The sequence below is a fragment of the Ochotona princeps genome, chromosome 27 (genome assembly GCF_030435755.1).
Source record: "Ochotona princeps isolate mOchPri1 chromosome 27, mOchPri1.hap1, whole genome shotgun sequence".
NCBI classification, from domain to species: Eukaryota; Metazoa; Chordata; class Mammalia; order Lagomorpha; family Ochotonidae; genus Ochotona; species Ochotona princeps.
In genome coordinates, this window is record NC_080858.1 from 8,362,219 (window position 1) to 8,382,120 (window position 19,902).

Sequence of the window (19,902 nt, forward strand, 5' to 3'; positions counted from 1 at the left end):
GAAGATCTTCCTCTCTGTCTCTCCTCCTCTCTGTATATCCGCCTTTCCAACAATAAATACATCTTGTTAAAAACGAACAAGTTGACATTGGTGCACACCATACAGATGCTGACTCAGTCTCCCTGTGTGGGGAAACCTCACACAGAACACGAGGTGGTTTTCATCCATTTTAAATCCTAGACATGAAAAAAAAAAACCCTAAGCAGGCCCACAACCCCTGAGGCCTGCTCGCTGGATCAGCAGGGCCGTGACATTCCTGCTTCCTGCCTCTTAAGCTTCTGGAAGAGAACTGGTCATTTACAAACAAGTGACTGGTTTTACTGACAGAGAGGGTGTTTCTAACGGCCTTGGGGATTGCAGCAAACACATCCCAGTGTGAGGTCAGTGGGCTCCGCATGTGGCTGCACTAATGCAACTGTGGCGGGACTGCTGCCCCCGAGGCACCTGCTCAGCTGCCCTCCTCAGCGATTCTTCAGGCAGTGCGTCTGCATCCCTGCAGTGCCTGGATGGCACGCGCCCTGGAGCAGGAGGTGGCCATGGCAGCCAGCAAGGCATCCAGCCCAGTGTGGGCACCGGGGAATGTCCCCGAAATGTCACGTGCCTGCACCTGAACCTCACACGTTTCTGAAAATGCAGGGGGTTTCCAGACCCTGGTCAGAGCCGAGAGAGACACAGTGAGTGTGCAGATGACAGCAGGGCCACGCACCTGCTGCTGTCACTTGAGGAAAGAACCCGTGACCGTTGTCTGTAGGGAAACAAACACGTGAGACCAGTGTGTGACACGCGGAGTTAAGCTGCCACCGGCAGCTCCTGCATTCCACGGGAGCTCGGGTCCTGGCTCCTCTGCTTCCCGTCCAGCTCTCTGCTCACACGCTTGCGAAGGCAGACAAAAGTAGCCCAAACGCTTAGGCTGCTGCCACCCATGTGAGTGACCCCGATGCTATTCCTGGCTGCTAGCTCTGGTTTCGCCCATTCTCATGTTGAGGCCAAGTGGTGGGGGAGTAAACCAAAGTATGAGAGACCTTTCTCCCTGTCAGAAAAATAAATACATATTTAAAAGAGAAAGTGAAAGTATGTGTGCACAGATGGTAAGGAGCAGACTGTCATCGAGGCCGAGTACTTGCCAGGGCTCGGCTTTCTGGGAATTGAAGCGGCAGGAATGAACCCCCAGAGCAAGCTCAAGCCAGCAGTCACTCCGCAGGCAGCACAGGTACTGGTGAGCGAGTTGCACCTTAGGAAGAGGCCATTCCATCCCCCAGCTCCAAATGCCATGGCAAACACAGAGGACTCAGCCGTGTCCTCTTGTGCGAGTGGATGCCCCAAGATTGGCTAAGGTTCCGGTCTCACCTGGAGATAACATGGAGCACCCCGGACCACTGGCGCAAGTGTCACTCAGTATCACTTCTAGGCCCGAGAAGAGCCGCCCAGTCTTTGTCCACGTCTGCCCCAGTAAACAAGCAAGGCAGCTGACAGAGTGTCCCAGTGGCAACGTCTTGGCCACTCGCTGCCAGGGACTTTGGCATCTCTCTGCTGCTTTTTGGTCCTTACGCCCCATGTTACCTAAGGAGTGACGGGTGTTGCGCAGGTTGGGGGACCTCTCCGAAGCTTTGCCTTCTGCTGTTTCCTGCTATCATCAGGAGGCAAAGGGGACAAAGACGGCATTTACACAAATGCATAAAAATCTAATTTACAGTGCATGTCATTAACTTAGAACAGTTTCTTTAACGAAAGAGTACATTTCTTACTAAATTTTCTGGCTTTTTAAACCAAATCTTGGTCTGGTTTTTTTCTCTGTTTTACTCAACACTTTCTTTACAACAACAACAAATCAAAATATGGACAGATGTCTACTGTAGCTGGCCTTCTTTTAAAGAAATTCAGACAGATGAAGTAAAATTTCCAAATGCAGGTATTTCCACTCAAAACTCAAGTCTAATTTTAAAGAACATAATACGTAGGCATAATCTCACCACTCACAAATCTCACCATTATTTTTTTTTTAAGTCAGAACTACCGAGAGAGGCGGAGCGGAATAGCGAGAAGGATACCCTCCCTGCTGGCTCACTCCCCAGATGGCCACAGGGGCCAGGGTTGGGTCAGACCAAAGCTAACAGCCAGCAGCTTTGTTCAGGGTGAGGGTCTGACACCCGGGCCCTCTCCCAGGCCATGAACTGGGAGCTGCACTGGCAGTGGAGCTGCTGCCACCTAGCATGCCCATACCACAGGCAGTGGCTTTACTCACTAGACCACAACCCCAACTGTTTCTCCTATACTAAGTAAAATCTGATCTTTCTTCTGTATGTACAATTTAACCAGATTTAAAATTCATACATGAACTTTTAAAAACTATTAATTACTTTTCCCACTGCACATGTTTTAAAATCGACACTTCTTTTATGTCAACAGCTTCACTGATACTAGAGTATTACAACATAGTTTTTTTCATCTTCATCATTTCCGAATAATAATTGGATGAAAAAGTAAAATTGAAAGTAATTTGAGACTAAAAAGGTAACTGTTGAGTCTTATGCCTTATCTGTTATAGTTGAATAACAGGTTTTATTCCTGCCTCTTAAAAATGATTTGGGCCTGGCGCAGTGGCCTAGTGTCTAAAGTCCTCGCCTTGAGTGTGCCAGGATCCCATATGGTTGCCAGCTCTAATCCCGGTGACCCTGTTTCCCATCCAACTCCCTGCTTGTGGCCTGGGAAAGCAGTCAAGTACAGCCCAAAGCCTTGGGATCCTGTACCCACGTGGGAGACCCAGAAGAGCTCCTGGATCCTGGCTTTGGATTGGTGCAGTACTGGCCATTGTGGTCACTTGGGGAGTGAATCATCGGACGGAAGATCTTCTTCTGTTTCTCCTTCTCTCTGTATATCTTACTTTGCAATAAAAATAAATTTTTAAAAAATGATTTATTTATTTATTTGGAAAGCAGCAGAGGGAGGGAAGGGAGAGAGACAGAGAGACAGAGAGAGATCCATCTTCCATTTGGTGATTCACTCCCCAAGTACTGGCAATAGCCAGGGATAGCCCATCCAGGGCAAAGCCAGAAGCAAAAAATTCTATCTGCTTCTCCCACATGGAGAAGCCAAAGTATTTCAGCCTTCATCCACTGCCCTCCATGCTCACCAGCAGGAGCTGCACTGGAAGCAGAGGCCAGACTTGAACAGGGCGCTCTGAAAAGGATCCAGGTGTTCCACGAGGCAGATGCACCAGCCACACCACAAAACCTTGAATATCCAATTAAAAAAGAATGTTTCCTTACATAAGAAAAGCGAGTAATTGCATGAACTACCAATAACAAAACAAATCAAAAAAGCCTTTTATTTTCTTTCTAAGAAAATGTAGGGATGTGATCCCTCCCAGCTCTGACTGCTTAGCTTGGTGCTTATATTCCTAGACTCTGGATTTTCATTCCGCATTAGTTTCTACTCCGTAGCGAAACTGCTGCGTACTTGAACTGGTTCCCACCCAGCACACTGTCTCTCACAGAAAAACCACATACGCAAAGCAGGGAGACACACACTGAACAAACCATGCGTAGCTCAGTATCCAAGCCTTCCCCTTTTGTCCTCAGACTCTGGCACAGACCATTTGGATGCACCCAATGTACTGTTTCTGTCTCAGTGAGTCCACCTACAGAAGGAAACGCACTCAGACCGCTTCATTACTAAAATATTCCAAACCAGCCTGGAGATACGGAAGTGGGTAGTGATGCCGACACTTTGCGCAGGCCAAGCATTTTCTTGCACTAGTGAGTGCTCAATCTTCCTTTTAAGGACACTGAAGGACATACTTGACATGCCCCGGGGCCAACCCAGTTCATAGAAATGAAGACTTAAACAGGAAAAAAAAAAAAAAAGGAAAGAAAAAAGCCAGCATTACCTTGGGGTCTGGATCAATGCCCTCTTAAAACATTTTTTGGCCTGCCTAAAAATGCAATTTCTAGACTAATCAGATACGGGTCCACGGCCCCCGATAAGGCCCTCTTTTATTTTGTACTCATGTTTCTTTCTATGCACTGATAAAAGAGAAAGAAAAACCCAAAATCACAACTTACTTTCATAGAAAACTGGATACACGTCCGTTCATCCACTTGGTATGAGACACAAAGCATAAACAAGCCAAGGTAGGCGACCACGCAGACCTGTGTGAGGGAGCACCAAATAAAGGAAGTTAGTAGTTAAGTCACGATTCCAGCGGCATTGAGTCAGGGTCTTTGTAACGTTGGCGTGGCCTGTGGTCTGTGTTCATCCCATTTACTTATCTTTATGGGCTGCATTTCTCCCCCAGATTTGTGGAACCCAGCATTTTAAAACAATGCAGTTCATTTATTGCCATTTAGCCGGTATTGAGCCAGCCCCTTTGACGCGCCAGGTGCTTTACGAGGTCCTTCAGGGTGTACTACGATGATTAAAACATCCTCAGCCTTAATCAGTTTATAGCCCAGGACAGGCCAAAAGTGAAGGCCTACATTTACTAGTCGAAGGGCGTTACATGTCACCTGCTACTCAGAGCAGTGCAAAAAGAGGAAGGAATTACACTGAGTTGAATGCACAAAGATGGATTGTGATGATCCTGCAAGGGGCCCACAGGGATGACAGCCCATGTTAGCAGCGTACGAGGGCTGGCGCTCTTCCTGGCCTTGCTATGGACAAGGGATTTTCACAACTTCATGGAAAAGGGAGGGAAGATGCATGGTTCTCAAAATATTTTTGCACCAAAATAAAATTATCTTTGAATTCTACTTTTTCATGAATTTTTGGAAGCACCCTTACGTATCACAAAATCCTATAGAGCAATCCTTGCCATGAGGAAGAAGAACATGGATTTGAGTATCTTGGCACAAACATAAGCTTATCTTTTATTTTTAAGGAATGTTTATTTTCATCTGCCTGAAATGGAGATTGGGGCAGGGGTAGGGGGAGAAGCATGCACGCTTCCCCGTGCTCATTCACTTGCCGAATGCCTGCAGCAGCCAGGGCTGGGAAGCATGCACGCTTCCCCGTGCTCATTCACTTGCCGAATGCCTGCAGCAGCCAGAGCTGGGCCAGGCTGAAACCAGGAGTCTAGAATTCCACCGAGGCTCACACAGAGGTGGCGGGAAGGTGTGCATGCTGTGTCAGGAAGGTGGGGTCAGAAGTGGAGCCCAGATTTGAAGCTGGCACTCAGAGATTCAGGTATCCCACATGGTGTCTCAGCTGCCATGCCAAAGGCCTGGGCTGTGGCCCTCAAACTGTGAGTTAGAGCTTCTCACTCAATGTCTCATTTAATTTTAGAAAGCTTAAAATACCGGTCAAGTTTTCTACCTTAAGACAGAAAAGGACAGAGTTGCATTTTCCAATAAGCAATGGTTTTCCTAGGGTAGGTGATTCACCATAGCAAATCATTAAACAACTGTTTGATAATGCTTGTAACACCCACCTATCTAACCTCGGAGCCACACTGTCCCTGGGAGCGTGGGGCAGTGTTCACTCACAAAGCCACGCTCGCCTTCCCAGAGGATACGTCTGATTCTCTCCTTGATTACACAACCACTGTCTGTGTCCTCACTGATTCTGAGTGGAGGGTACAAAGCCAGAAGCCAAAAGCCAAGCATTCTTTGAGTTCCAGCTGTTTCCAGAGTTTTCAGTCATTAGGACTGGCTCCCTGGTTTAATGCCAGTTGACACCATCCGCAGTACCAGAGACACAGCATTAAAACTTGTGAGCAGGCCATGGGCTGGAGAGGTTGGGATGCACAAAGCAGATGGGACCCAGGGCTGGGAGGCAGCTTTTCAGCAGAGGCCTGGCAGACACGGCACACAGGATCCTAAAGCGTCTATGCAGCCCATAAAGTGGCTGTCATCTCCGAGTCAGGACAGGGTTGTTTTGAAAGGCCCTGTTAACAAACACCAAAGTGACAGATGGGTTTGATAAGGTCTGTGGGGTCTACTATCTATTCTCACTTGAGATATTCCAGAATTGAAAGAACAGGAGAAACATCTCCTTTTAAGTATACTGACGGCAAACCCAGTTGAGGCTTATCTCCCTGCTTCCGCAGGGCATCACGAGGCACGCGCCCATGTCCCCTGGACAGATTCAGTCTCCACACGCATACGGAGAGCCTCGCTCCCTCACGTCTTTCCCTGCAGGCTGCTACACTCAGGGTGGCGATGGCCGAGACTTTCACCTTCATCTTGGCAAAAGACACAAGCCGACAACCAAAGCCCAACAGACTAGCATTCTAACAATCTCACTCGGTGCTTTTCCTGGAGGGCAATATCCCATTTCTGCAGTAGCTGCTTTTCTGTAGCCTTCCTGTCACCCGGCTTCCAGTGAGAAGCTGCACAGGAACGCATGACCTCATCCTTGAGCACCGTTCCACTTTATTGAAGACATAGGCTACGTGGCCAAACTGCACTGTTGCATGACCAGGAATCCAGAGATGGACAGAGTCCCTTACACCAAAGAATTCCCTGGCCTCTGACAAGTTCCTATGCTAAGGCTGGAAGGAGCGGAGAGGAGAGTGTACCATCAGGGGAGTGCTAGAACCATGGGAGAGGTAGCCGGCCTGAAGGACACATTTGGAAAGGCGTCATGTTGAAGGACAAGCATGTCCTGACAGCAGTGTTGGCTGCTGGGAGGATATGATGACAGGCATTCTGCATATCACTGCATGGACAATCACAGGGCAAGCCTTCCACACAGCACAGGCTCACTTTTGTCTTTTAGGACGGAGCTTCTGGCTGTGAAGAGGGGACGAGATGGGGCATGTTTGGGAAGAGGAGGTCTGAGAAGAGGGGCATGCAGAGAGGCTGGGTGTGAGGGAGGGACAGGAAGGAAGCAAAATGCAGAGATGCTACACACCGATGAGGGCAAAGGAGAGGAAGGGGTCAGGAGGGTCCTCGGGTGCCTGCAGAGACAGGAAGTGCTGCAGACAGCAGTGGGGAAGAAGGCTCCTGCCTGGTGACCCGGCTCAGCCGTGCACGCCTCAGGCCCAGGAAGGTGGGCACAGGTGCTGCTGATCTGCATGTGGAAAGCCATTGGGACACGCTGGCACTTCCATGGAGTCTGGCGAAAACAGGGACCAAGGAAGCCGTCCAGTTCTGAAGGACGTCTGCATCTGAAATATACCACTTGTCATTTTGGCTAACCATCACAGATAGCCAAGAATTAGGGAACTGGGGCCCGGCAAAGTAACCTAGTGGCTAAAGTCCTCACCTTGCATGCACCGGAATTCAATATGGACAACGGTTTGTGTCCAAGTGGCCCTGATTCCCATCCACCTCCCTGCTTGTGGCCTGGGAAAGCAAGTCTAGCATGGCCCAAAGCCTTGGGACCCTGCACCTGTGTGGGAGACCTGGAAGAGGCTCCTGGCTCCGGGCTTCGGACTGGCTCAGCTCCAGCCATTGCGGCCGCTTGGGGCGTGAACCAGTGGACAGAGGATCTTCCTTTCTGTCTCTCCTCCTCTGTGCATATCTGACTTGCCAACGAAGAGAAAATAAATCCTTACAAAGAAACATTAGGAAACTGATCATTGTTCTGGTCTTTGAGAGCTTCACTTCTAGTCCCTCAGCAGGGTGCTGTAAGGCTGCCATGCCTTGGCTGTACATGCATGTTCTAGAAGAGTACTTCACAGTGAAGGCTTTCTGGCCAGGGAGCAGAAAACGGATCACTCATGCCAAGCGAAGGGGCTCGTTTCCTGAGCTGGCAGGATGTGCACACACCGGGAAGACATGGCGGTCTGACTTTCCAGACAAGAAAGGGGCAGCTTGGGTTAATGGGCAGGCCTTTCTGGAATGGTCAAGCAGTCCAGACAGGGCCCCTCTGAGACATGGTGAGGCGAGGCCGTGGGACAGGAAGAGAGTGGCTATGTGGGGTTTCCCAGAAGGCCCTTGTTGGAGCAGATCCCAGGCCTGAGTCAGCCCGGTGGGTGGGTGGGGTGAGCCACAGCATAAAGTCAGTGACAAACAGGTGGGCTCGGAAAACTAGCAGCAAGGAGCATAGTAAAATTTAGCCCATGCACAGATGGGTAATTATGCCAATATGAAAACCTTGAAGTGATTTTTCACTGGAAAAAGTAAAGAAAAAATAAAGACGATTGTCATTTTAACCTGCTTTCGGAAGTGTGTCTCTACAATTTGTTGAGCATAAAGAAATCACTGGAGTTTTAAATTCCACATTCTGCCTAAAGTTGTTTTTTGGTTTTTTTTTTTTCTGTCCAGAGAGGTCTGCCTCGCTCTTGTGTTTTGCAAAGTTAAACAGGGCTGCAGCGTTCTCTGAATGTTAAGTCCACTTCTAAGTGTAGGCGCCCGAGTCCCGTCACTCCGTGTCTTTGCATTTGCTCTTTGGCCACTGTGTCTGCAGTGGTGTCTTTGAAGGGTTTGTATTATGAATAAATGGTGGACCTTAAACCAGTGGCTCAGAGACTGGCTTGCATATTTTTTCCTCTCCCCCCCCCTTTCACTTTGTCATGGCTAGAAGGGCTCACCCTGAAACATATTTTGAGAATAAGAATCACTGCTCTTCTCTTCTCCCCATGTCACATATATTTGTATTCTGGTCTTGTGACATTCACACAACCTCCAACTTACTTGTTTTCTTCTGTCAACGGAGCGGCTTGACAGGGCCGTCTGGGGAATACAGCCTGCTCCTGTCAAATGCCGTTCGATGTTTCCCTTCTCCTTGCACAACCCCACTCCACCTCCCCTCCACTCGTGTCCCTGAAATGTGACTCAACCGTGTAAGTCTATCAACTCTCACCTCGGTAGTTAAGGTGCTTTAATTCAATCGCTATCATGACAAGATGAACGCTCTTCTCCTGTGTGGGAAGTCAACTGATCAACAAGAGAAGCAGCACAGCTGTAGACGTGTCTCCGGGAATTTCATAAGAACTTCCATGGATTTCCAACCACTCAATACACTACTGTAGCTAAACTACTGCACAGCCTTCCCAACACATAATAAATGCAATGCAGCCTGTCAACCGTGTGCGGCCTTCCCAAGAGGATTGTTAGCACACAATGCACCAGAAAATTAAATAATAGGAAACAGAACATTTCATGAGGTCCTATTAAAGGTTGTTTAGTGGATCAAGATTGCAGAAAGCTTAGAGAGAATATTTTAGTCTCAAGTATTTTCACTGGATTGACTGCAGTTGCCTGACAGCGAGACAAGCCCAAGAGCTCAGAATCACTTGTTGGGCTTGGTAGAAACTAGTCCCACCCTCAGCACTGCTGATGCAAGTAAGTTCTGACTGGAAACTGACTTTTCTGTCGGATTCCAGGTAACACTGTTGCAACTAGGCCTGGGGCCACTCTCAGAACCACTGGTCGGGGTTACCAGCATGGTCCAGAGTGATAGTGGACAAGCGGTATTTCCCACAGAAGGCTGTTTATCATACACAATAAGTAATAATAATACATACATATTTATGAGCACTTAGGTGGTGTTAAGCCCAGTGCAGAATACATACATTCCTACTCTTAAACATCTCAAGAATGTACTGTGGCTCACAGGCTAATTTGCCTGCAAGTGCCAGCATCCCATATGGGCACCAGTTCCTGTCCCAGCTGCTCCACTTCCCATCCAGCTCCCTGCTTGGGGCCTGGGAAGGCAGTGGAGGATGACCAAAGCCTTGGGACCCTGCACCCACGTGGGAGACCTGGAAGAAGCTCCTGGCTCCTGGCCACAGCAATAGGAGCTGATCTGATCTGAAGCCATCTAGAGAGTGAACCAGAGCATGGAACATCTTTCTGTCTGTCTTTCCTTCTCTCTGGAAATCTGTCTTTCAAGTACAAATAAATCTTTAAAAAAATTACCTTTCCAGGCTGGGTGGAGCAGGTTAAGTTGCTACCTCAGCCTGAAGCTGGTTTCCCTATCAATGTATGGGATCTAGTCCTGCCTCCACGTCCCATTCCAGCTTCCCATCTAGTATCTCAAAGATAACACATGATGACTCAAATACCTGGGTCGCTGCTACCCACAAGGGACATCCGGATGCAATTTCTGGCTCCTGGCTTTGGCCTGGCCCAATATTGGCATCTGAGGAGTGAGTGAACCAGAAAATGGAAACTCTCCCTCTCGCTCTCATATCATTTTTAATAATAATAATAATAATAATAATTTTGAATAGAGAACACACTATACCAGAGAAAAAACAGGTTGCAGAAATGTAAAAAGCTGCATGTGTATGCATTATACCCGAGTTTCTACATAAAAAATATACAAAAGCCCGGCACAACAGCATAGTGGTTAAGGTCCTCGCCTTGAACGTGCCTGGATCCCATAAGGATGCTGGTTCTAATCCTGGCAGCTCCAGTTCCCATCCAGCTCCCTGCTTGTGGCCTGGGAAAGCAGTCAAGGATGGCTCAAAGCTTTGGGATCCGGCACCCACGTGGGAGACCAGAAAGAGGCTCCTGGCCTGGCTCCAGCTGTTGTGGCCACTTGGGGAGTGAACCATTGGACAGAAGACCTTCCTCTCTGTCTCTCCTCCACTCTGCATATATGCCTTTCCAAAAAAAATAAATCTTTTAAAAAACGCAAAAGGGACCGGCACCATGCATTATAGGCTAGGACCGTGCCTACAGTGCTGTCATCGCTTATGGATATCTATTCATGTCCTGGCTGCTCCACTTCAACCCAGCCCCCTGCTTACGGCCTGGGAAAGCAGAAGGGAATGGCCCCTGTGCTCATAGAGGGTACCCAGAGAAGCTCCTGGCTCCTGCCTTCAGACTAGTCCAATTCTAGCCATTGCAGCCATTTGGGAATTGGACCAGTGAATGGAAGGCCTTCTTTCTGTCTCTCCCTCTCGGTCTTTTTGTGTAAATGTGTAACTATGGATTTCAAATAAAAATAAGTATTTGAGAAAAAGCATATGAAGACACATCAAAAACTTGTGTTAATAAATTCAACAAGTTTATTTTGATGCAAAACTTTGAAATCCATGCATAGTTCATATGACATATGCATTTCCACAAAGTTCCTGAAAAATCTCTCGTGTGTGTACATATTAATAATAAAAATACAGGCATTGTCTCCATTGCTCCCGTCTATCCAAAATGTAGTCTTTTCTATTACATAGATCCTTAAATTGGAGACAAAAATCCTGACCTCAGTGCCACTTAAACAGAACATTCTTCCAGAAGCTGCCACTCCTACGCACCTGTGGTGGTGTGGGGAACAACTCTAAACCCTCTGTGAGGGGGCTGGAGGTTCCTGCACATCTGGAAGGGGCATCAGCTATGCCAACCCAAGGCAAGGCCTTCATCTCCAGTACTGCCACCTGGACATTGATGTGGTGGCAGATGCCAAACCACGGGGGCAGGGCAAGTGGTATAAGAGTGGTATAAAAGCCTCTGCCATGGAGGTTGCAGCGAAAAGGAAGTCAGTATGCAGAACACTTAGACAATTAAAAATTCACCTACCAAATGACCCAGCAGTAGCACTTCTAGGAATATATCCAAAAAACTTGTTACACGACAAAGCAACATGCACCCCAATGTTCAGTGCAGCACAATCAACAATCTCAAGAACATGGAAGTAACCTAAATACCCATCAACAGAAGACTGGATAAAGCAACCATGGTTCATCTACACTATGGAATACTACTCAGCTATTAAGAAATAAAATACATGACTTTGTAGCCAAATGGGCCAAACTAGAGACCATTATGCTAAGGGAAATGAGCCAATTCCAAAAGGTCAGATATCATGTTTGTTCTAATATAAGATAATATGATGTCAAGTCTAGGGATATCATACCTGAATCTTACTCTATGTCACTTCACGCTTACCTATACTTTATGTAACAAGAACTTGTGATGTAATTCATTAATCAACCATCCATAAGAACCTGATTGTTTACAATCACGTGAGATGGTCAATGTCCCCTTTCTCACTGTTATCGGTACTGCCCATAAACAACGAAGACCTAATCCTCACAAAATGACAGTCTCCTACATGGCTTGGAGACATTCCAGTGGAAATATAAGGGACTTGGGAAACTTCACTAAGGACACACATTATGAACCTGGAGGGGAAAACAGAGAGGAGGGGAGGGGAGAGTCCAGTACCAACTAAACTGTGTCAAAAAACAAAGAATCAAAAAAAGCAAGTAGAGCAAAAACATAGAACAAAAAAAAAAAAACAACAAAACCAAAAATAGTCTCTGCCATGGCTGGTTGCAAGACACCATGTGAAGTCACCGAGCAGTTAGGAAGACGTGCCTGCCACCAGCTGCCACACGACTGTCAGAAGCGCTCTGGCTCACTCCTGCACCTGGGCCACGTTTCCGGCTCCCCTGAGTCCCATTCTTGGACAGAAGCATCAGGCTACCAACTGGGATTGGTCAGTAACTAAGTTTAGCACTGTGCTCTGTACTGATGGACTGACATGCCTGCCATCCACCAACAGTCAGCACCAGGGTACAGGGCAGACAGCCACAAAGCAAGGCTAGTGGTGTAGTCCCTCTTACCCAGGAGACACACATCCCAAGACCACCCCCCCTCAGAATGCCTGAAACCACGGACAGTACTCAGTCCTATACCGGCTCAGCATTTTCCTACAATAAATTTTACCTTAAATATTAGGCACAGGAAGAGATGTAAAGCAATGATAAGAAAGCCAAGTATTCATGATAATAGATTGTTATAAAATTGCCATAATTACCATGATGACTACTCTTGCATGATGGGGCCATTATCCAGTAACAGTAAGGGCTGCTTGAATTCAGGCACTAACTCAGAGAGCCTATCTGAAAGCCAAGTCCCATTTTACAGATGAGAAAACTGAACTTCTGACCGGTCCGGTGCCCCAGGTCACCCATAAGCCCAGTCTAAGGAGCCGACAGCTGCACCTGTCAGAGCACAGCCTGGATCCTGACCACTGTGGGCTGCTAGCCTCCCTGGGAGAATCTGACAGCGCTGTCAACCAGAACTGCAGACGCGTGGCGGATGCTGTGTGTCACCCACTGCTCTTCTGCATTCCCACGGCAGGGCCTGAGGAGGAAGGTCAGATCTGAATGACTAAGCTAAGGAACCTCAATGGAGTCACTGAGACGCAGGCCACACCCTTCACACTCCATAGAACGTGGAGAAACGGACACTTTCCTACTTCTCTAGGATCATACATTACAGGCCTGGAATGGCGATAGATATATTTTTTCCCCTCATCTCATCTGACCTGTAACTGTGCTGGTGTAACTTACGCTGAGAATGAATTATCTATGTAAGCATCAACACTCTAATCTCACTCGGCTCATTTAACAACCAGCCGGAGTGTTCCCACCACATGCCAGGCACTCTCTGAAGCTTGGCGATAGCACAGTGAACAGGAGGCACAAGAAATCCCTGCCTCGATGAGGTTTCTGTTGTAAAGCAGAGGCAGCCCACAAGTCAGTGAACGTCAGCTACCAAGCAGAACTATGAGGAAGGCAGTACTTGTCATCATACCTTGTAATAAAACAAATAGTATCTTAAAAGGTCAGATACACAGAAAGGAAAAGAGACAGAGAGGAAAATCTTCCGTCCGATGATTCACTCCCCAAGTGAGCTGCAACGGGCCAGTGCTGTGCCGATCCGAAGCCGGGAACCAGGAACCTCTTCCAGGTCTCCCACCTAGGTGCAGGGTCCCAAAGCCTTGGGCCGTCCTCGACTGCTTTCCCAGGCCACAAGCAGGGAGCTGGATGGGAAGTGGAGCTGCCGGGATTAGAACCGGGACCCATATGGGATCCCGGGCCGTTCAAGGAGAGGACTTTAGCCACTAGGCCACGCCGCCGGGCCTCATCATAGCTTCTTTATCCAACAAACACGGCAGAGATAAAAAAAAACCGCAAACAAATCCTAACAAGCGATAGTTTCCTCTGAAAAGTTGAATTAAAAAAAAACAATGAAAGACAGCATTCTCATAATTGTTTCTTATGAGCGCCTCACTGGCTTTGGTTCAATAATGCGTACCCACTCTCTGTTATCAAGCAGTTCAGAGGATCCACATGCCCTATTTGCTTGTCTCCAGAGCAGGGACAATGAGGGGATAATTCTATGTAAAGTTTTTCACCCAAATTGACCACACACCGAACCAAATCAAAGACCAAGGGAGGGCCCGGCAGTGTGGCTTAGCGGCTAAAGTCCTCGCCTTGAAAGCCCCGGGATCCCATATGGGTGCCGGTTCTAATCCCGGCAGCTCCACTTCCCATCCAGCTCCCTGCTTGTGGCCTGGGAAAGCAGTCGAGGATGGCCCAAAGCCTTGGGACCCTGCACCCGTGTGGGAGACCTGGAAGAGGCTCCTAGCTCCTGGCTTCAGATCAGCATAGCTCTGGCTGTTGCAGTCATTTGGGGAGTGAATCAGCAGATGGAAGGTCTTCCTCTCTGTCTCTCCTCTCTGTGTATCTGACTTTTAATAAAAATAAATAAATCTTAAAAAAAAAAAAAAAAAAGACCAAGGGCGCAAAGGAGAGCTCTGATTCCGGTAGATCTGGAATCAAACCTACTTCTAGGGACTGGCACCTTGGCATGGTAGGTTCAGCTTCCACTTGTACTGCCAGCATCCTTTATGGGCACCAGATCATGTTTTGGCTGCTCCACTTCCCATCCAGCTCCCTGCTTGTGGCCTGGGAAAGCAGCCGAGGATGGCCCATGTCCTTGGGACCCTGCACCCGCATAGCAGACCGGGAATAAGCTTGTGGCTTTGCATTGGCCTAGCTCTGGCTGTTGCAGCCATATGAGAGAGTGAATCAGTGGACGAAGAACTCTGTCTCTCCTCTGTGTAAAAATCTACCTTGAAATTAAAAATAAATCTTTTACAAACAAAAATGACTTATTTGTAGCTGACTAACTTGAGACAAGATAACTTCAAGCCTAAATTTCGTCACCTCTGGGGTGACACCAATCAGGCCTATGTCATAAATTGCTACAAGAATGAAATGAAGGGCCCGGCACTGTAGCCTAGCGGCTAAAATCCTTGCCTGGCACATGCCAAGATCCCATATGGGCGCCGGTTCTAATCCTGGCAGCCCCCACTTCCCATCCAGCTCCCTGCTTGTGGTCTGGGAAAGCAGTCAAGGATGGCCTAAAGTCTTGGGACCCTGCACCCGTGTGGGAGACCCAGAAGAGGCTCCTGGCTTGGGATTGGCTCAGTTCCAGCCATTGTGGCCACTTGGGGAGTGAATCAGTGGATGAAAGATCTTCCTGTCTCTCCTCCTCTCTGTATATATCTAACTTTACAGTAAAAATGAATAAATCTTTAAAAAAAAAAGAATGAAATGAAGCAGATGTGGAAGGCTTAGTAAAATATTTAACACATTTGAGCAATGCAATAAATATTTGTCAAATAAATAAACCAATCCATTTCTTTAGCCACTTGGGCTTGCTTTGCTTTCATAATAAGGACCTACTTTTCAAACATATTTCCAACAATGTTGATAATAGTTTGCAAATACTAACAGTTATCACACTTGTTTTCTGCCTTTTTTATTTCTGCTACAAACCTATTTATCAACCACCCAGGAAATTCCAATATTAGTGACCAGGCTGAGCTATGTATATTTCTCTAAATACACTAGTATGGTTTTATGAAGACAAGAATCTAATTTCTCAAAAACTTCTAATCAGTTAAAAGTCTTTTCTGGCCATAATATAACTGAAATCAGCATTACTTAAACAACGACAACCAAAAACACCCCACAATTAACCCAAACTTAGTGCAGAGACAGTCATCACAAATCACACAAGTGACAGGAATTACAGGTCAAAAATAAAATCCACCGAGGACTGAACATCAAGGCGCTGGGATCACTGTCACACCTAGCCAGTGAGCGCCCATGTACAGACATTAACCCTGAGCACTAATTGTTATCTTGAAAAAATATTTTCCTTGGTTTCATCATATTAAGCTCTCAGTAGTAGCTTCTTTATCACCAGGAGCAAAGCTGCAGCTGGCAACTTTTGGGGGATATCTCATCTGGCTTGTTATCTATCAGGAAGAGACTCAATGCCTTGCCATTTGCCTTAGGAATTTCCACCTCAGGGAACCACTGCTTTTACTCTCGTTATTTTTTTCATTAGAATGAATTTTTGCCAATGGAAAGTTCGAGCACAGGAACCTTCTCTTACCTCAAAGAGCTAAGTTCTGCCTGTGTACGAAGGATTTTTGTTTGGCCACATAACCTCAGTAATGTGTTTCCACATGTTTCCTGGGAGTTGGCGGTAAACAATTCGATCTTTTTTTTCTGAAAATACTTCTTTGCAAGAACAAATTGAGACTATGTTTCAAAGAACCAAAACGTTAGAGATTTAGGCCAAAATTTCTCAATGAGCACAATTCTGAGTAGTAAACTCTATCACAGAAAATTATTTCCTCAAAGCCTAAGGAAAAGAAGGGCAGTTGTTCAACACTACCGAGCTGAACCTGTTGGTGAAAAGCACTCCACCTTGATCCTGCTCCCCTACTATCAAAACAATCCTAGAGTTGAAACCTGATCGTCATGTGTCCAACTTGCTATAAAATCATCTTCGTATGTGAGTAGCAAAGACATGCAAATTGAAGAACCCAAATCCATGCTAATTAAACGTAAATATGAAAGCAGGTTTATCCTCACCCACAACCTTGCTAAATCTTAATCGGTGGAAAAGAAACTGAAAAAAAAAAAAAAAGAAAGAAAAAAAACCCAAGAATTCCCAAGGCAATTCTAAAGGAAACTATTTGTCCTACAAATTGTCACCTGCTCTATTACAAGGGACGTGTTGGTTGCTAAAGACGTGCTGAACACTAAGGAGCATTTAGCCCCAGGCTTCAGTCCTCGATACGCTTAGACACATCTGAAGTCAGAGTGGTGGCTTTCATATTAATTTGGAACTGTATTTCTGTTTTTTCCCCTACCAGTGCTGCATTGTTAGTCTCCCTGCAGTTTCCCCAGACGCGTTGTTGGAGCCCAGAGAGAGTGGGAAGGAGGATGTGCTTGCTCTACAGATGTTCCCTTTTGTCTTCGATGTTGCTTTACACCATGTTAGCAAACCACCTTGGGGAACTGATAAACCTAAGTTGGAACTTGCGACCAGCAGCTGGGTAAGGGAAGTGTGAATCCCCCCGAAATCCTATGGATTTAGTGTGCTTTCCTTGATATTCCTTCCAAGGGAGGCCGGAGAGCCGGGAAGATCTGGGAGAAAAGTGTCATCCCAAGAAACCACAACTCCTAAGTTCCAAAACCTTCCTTGAAAATGACTGCAAAGAGCTCCCCATTTAAAAGCAATGAATCTCGCAGCTAAACAGTTAATGAACTTGCAGCGAGAGGAGGAGGGAAACTGACAGTGAGCCTGCTAACAGGGACATACCGGTGGATCTGCCGGCCTGGGATTCCTTTCAGTGTGACGGCACAGCTTTCTGTATAGGTTAAGGCATAGATTTTACAGGAAGCATGGAGAACTTTGGCCAATGACAATCTCCAAAAGACTGCAGAAGGGCAAACGATGGGATTGTGCTGCAGTGAAGCTGGTGATGGAGGAAGACCATTCCAGTCACGGGGCAGGATTTACACCCTTGACCTAGGGGATCCTTCTCCTTCCTTATCCACTAGGGCTGTACCCCTCCTCCTTCAGCCGCCTTAAATCCAGCCCTACTCATCCCTCAAGCCCTGCTAGCCAGCTAGCCACAACCTGTGCTTTTTATTTACTCCGTAGACATTATCACATTTATTTCCCAAAACAATTTAATAAGCAAAAAGGTGTTGTCCCGTTTCATAGAAAACTGCGGTTCAGAGGTTAAGAAACTTGCAAGCTGACCTAGAAAAAAAGATTTTTAAAGGCATCCAGAGATTTTATTTCTGTATAATATTAAGGACCATGTTATATGAAAACTCTTTTTGTATTTAGCACTCAAAATGCTAGAAAAAATGTAGCAAATATCCTTTATATTAATATCACAACTAGCAAGAAACAGTTAGCTTTTAACAGCCAGGTGGGCAGCAGTACATGCCCTGTGCAGAGAGAAACCAGCACGACGACTTACAGGTAGTCCCTTCAGCGGCTACACCCTTCACCCTTACCACACTACGAAATACCAGGCCAGCAGGACAGTCACTTGGTCTCAGCAGCTGACGCTGGTGTTTTCAAGTTACCCTACTGTTTACGTGGGACTGTGAAGTGAAAAATGGTGAGAAAATCCTGGCTATTTGAGCAAATCAACTGCAGAAAGAAGAAGTGGGAGGCAAAGGATCAGAAGAACTGAGCACGATTTTCCCATTAAGCAGAAATATAACATCAATATGAATGAACTGAAATGTATAGATCCATTGAGTTCCTGCTTTTGACAAATTAGAGAGATGTTCATTGAGTTAACCTTGGGTAATCGAACATGGATTGGATCCTGTTGAGCATTTAACTTGTTAGATGTGATACTGATGCTGTTCATTACCCTTCAGTCTTCATCACTGGCATGACACAAAAAAGTATTTCCAGATGAGATGATTTAAAGTATGTAGTGTGTGGATTTACATCAAAATAATCCAGTGTGTATTGTGTGCGTAAGGAGGGACTATAACAGCATAAATGTAAGATGCAGATGGTCACGAGTTAGTAACTACTGAGCCTGGACAATGGGAACACAGTGGTTCATGATATCGTTCTATCTAGTTTTTATATGCTTGAAATTTTCCATAACAAATAGGTTAATAAAAATAAAACCTTACTCTAGGCTTATGGTACCATTGGGACACAATTGAAGAGAAAAGTATTTAGAAGGGCTACATCCTCAAATAGGCCACACCAAATTGTCACACCTATAGCCTGTTAGAAGATGAGCTCATGATTAAAAGTTAGCAGGGCCCGGTGTGGTAGCCTAGCACCTGAAGCCCTCGCCTTGAATGCTCCGGGATCCCATATGGGAGCAGGTTCTAATCCCAGCAGCTCCACTTCCCATCCAGCTCCCTGCTTGTGGCCTGGAAAAGCAATCGAGGACGGCCCAAAGCCTTGGGAACCTGCACCTGCAGGGAGACTTGGAAAAGGATCCAGGTTCCTAGCTTCGGATTGACGTATCTCCAGCCGTTGCAGCTGACCGCTTGGGGAGTGAATCAGGGAAGGGAAGATCTTCCTCTGTCTCTCCTTCTCCCTGTATATCTGACTTTCTAATAAAAATAAAATGAATCTTTACAAAATATTAGCAAACGTATAAAAAATTAATTTTAGTAAAGGCCAGCATTTTGCATGTGTGTGCATGTTTGTTCTCTCTCTAGGATTTAAATCTCTAAGAATCCCAGATAATGGTTCTAATGGAAACAGTCTACTTAAAAAGCACATTTAAAATGACCAGAAACATTAAAGGAATTGTAAACTAGAGACATGAAAAAAACAATAAAGAGCAGGTCATTTTTACAATGTGTAAGGATTATGTACAAAAAATCTAAATAACAATATAAGGTTGGTTAGAAATACAAGAAATGAAAATCAGTGGAATTAAAACTTCATGAATAGATCAAGAGAAGACTCAACCCAACTGAACAGGTAATCATGAACTAGAAGATCTAAGAAAATAATCCAAAACACAGCACTGAGAGGCAGTTGGGAAATGCCATGGCTGGGTATGGAATGAGTGATTCCCAAAGGCACACCTGTGGGAGGCAGGGCCTCAGGGTGGCGATGCTGCATGCTGAGCGAGGCCGGAAGCCAGCAGGGCTAATGCTTTTCTGAAGGGAAATGCTAAGCAGGCCTGACCCCTCCCTTGGACATCTCCAGCTTCCCGTGCCCGCTCTCTCCTGCTTGGGCACTGTGCCCAGCCGGCTGCTCCTTTCATCCACAGGCACTGCCCAGGGTCCTTGCTCACGCTCCCATGACTGGAATGTCCACCAGCAGGAGGGAGGTCCTCACTGGGGCAGAGCCGAGGCCAGGGCCAGAATGCTGAGCCAAAATGGCCTCTTTTCTGGATAAAGGACAG

At 46.5% G+C, this 19,902-nt stretch overlaps 1 protein-coding gene across 2 annotated transcripts in view; it reads right to left on the minus strand.

Moving 5' to 3' along the window:
* The window catches only part of SSPN (sarcospan), a 109,729-nt gene that overhangs the window by 3,606 nt on the left and 86,221 nt on the right, over positions 1 to 19,902 (minus strand). For both annotated transcript variants that reach the window (XM_058655843.1, XM_004592629.3), the window contains exon 2: positions 4,062 to 4,148. In XM_058655843.1, the coding sequence (XP_058511826.1) occupies positions 4,062 to 4,118 (57 nt within the window). In that variant the 5' untranslated portion in view covers positions 4,119 to 4,148. The remainder of the gene's footprint in view (positions 1 to 4,061; positions 4,149 to 19,902) is intronic.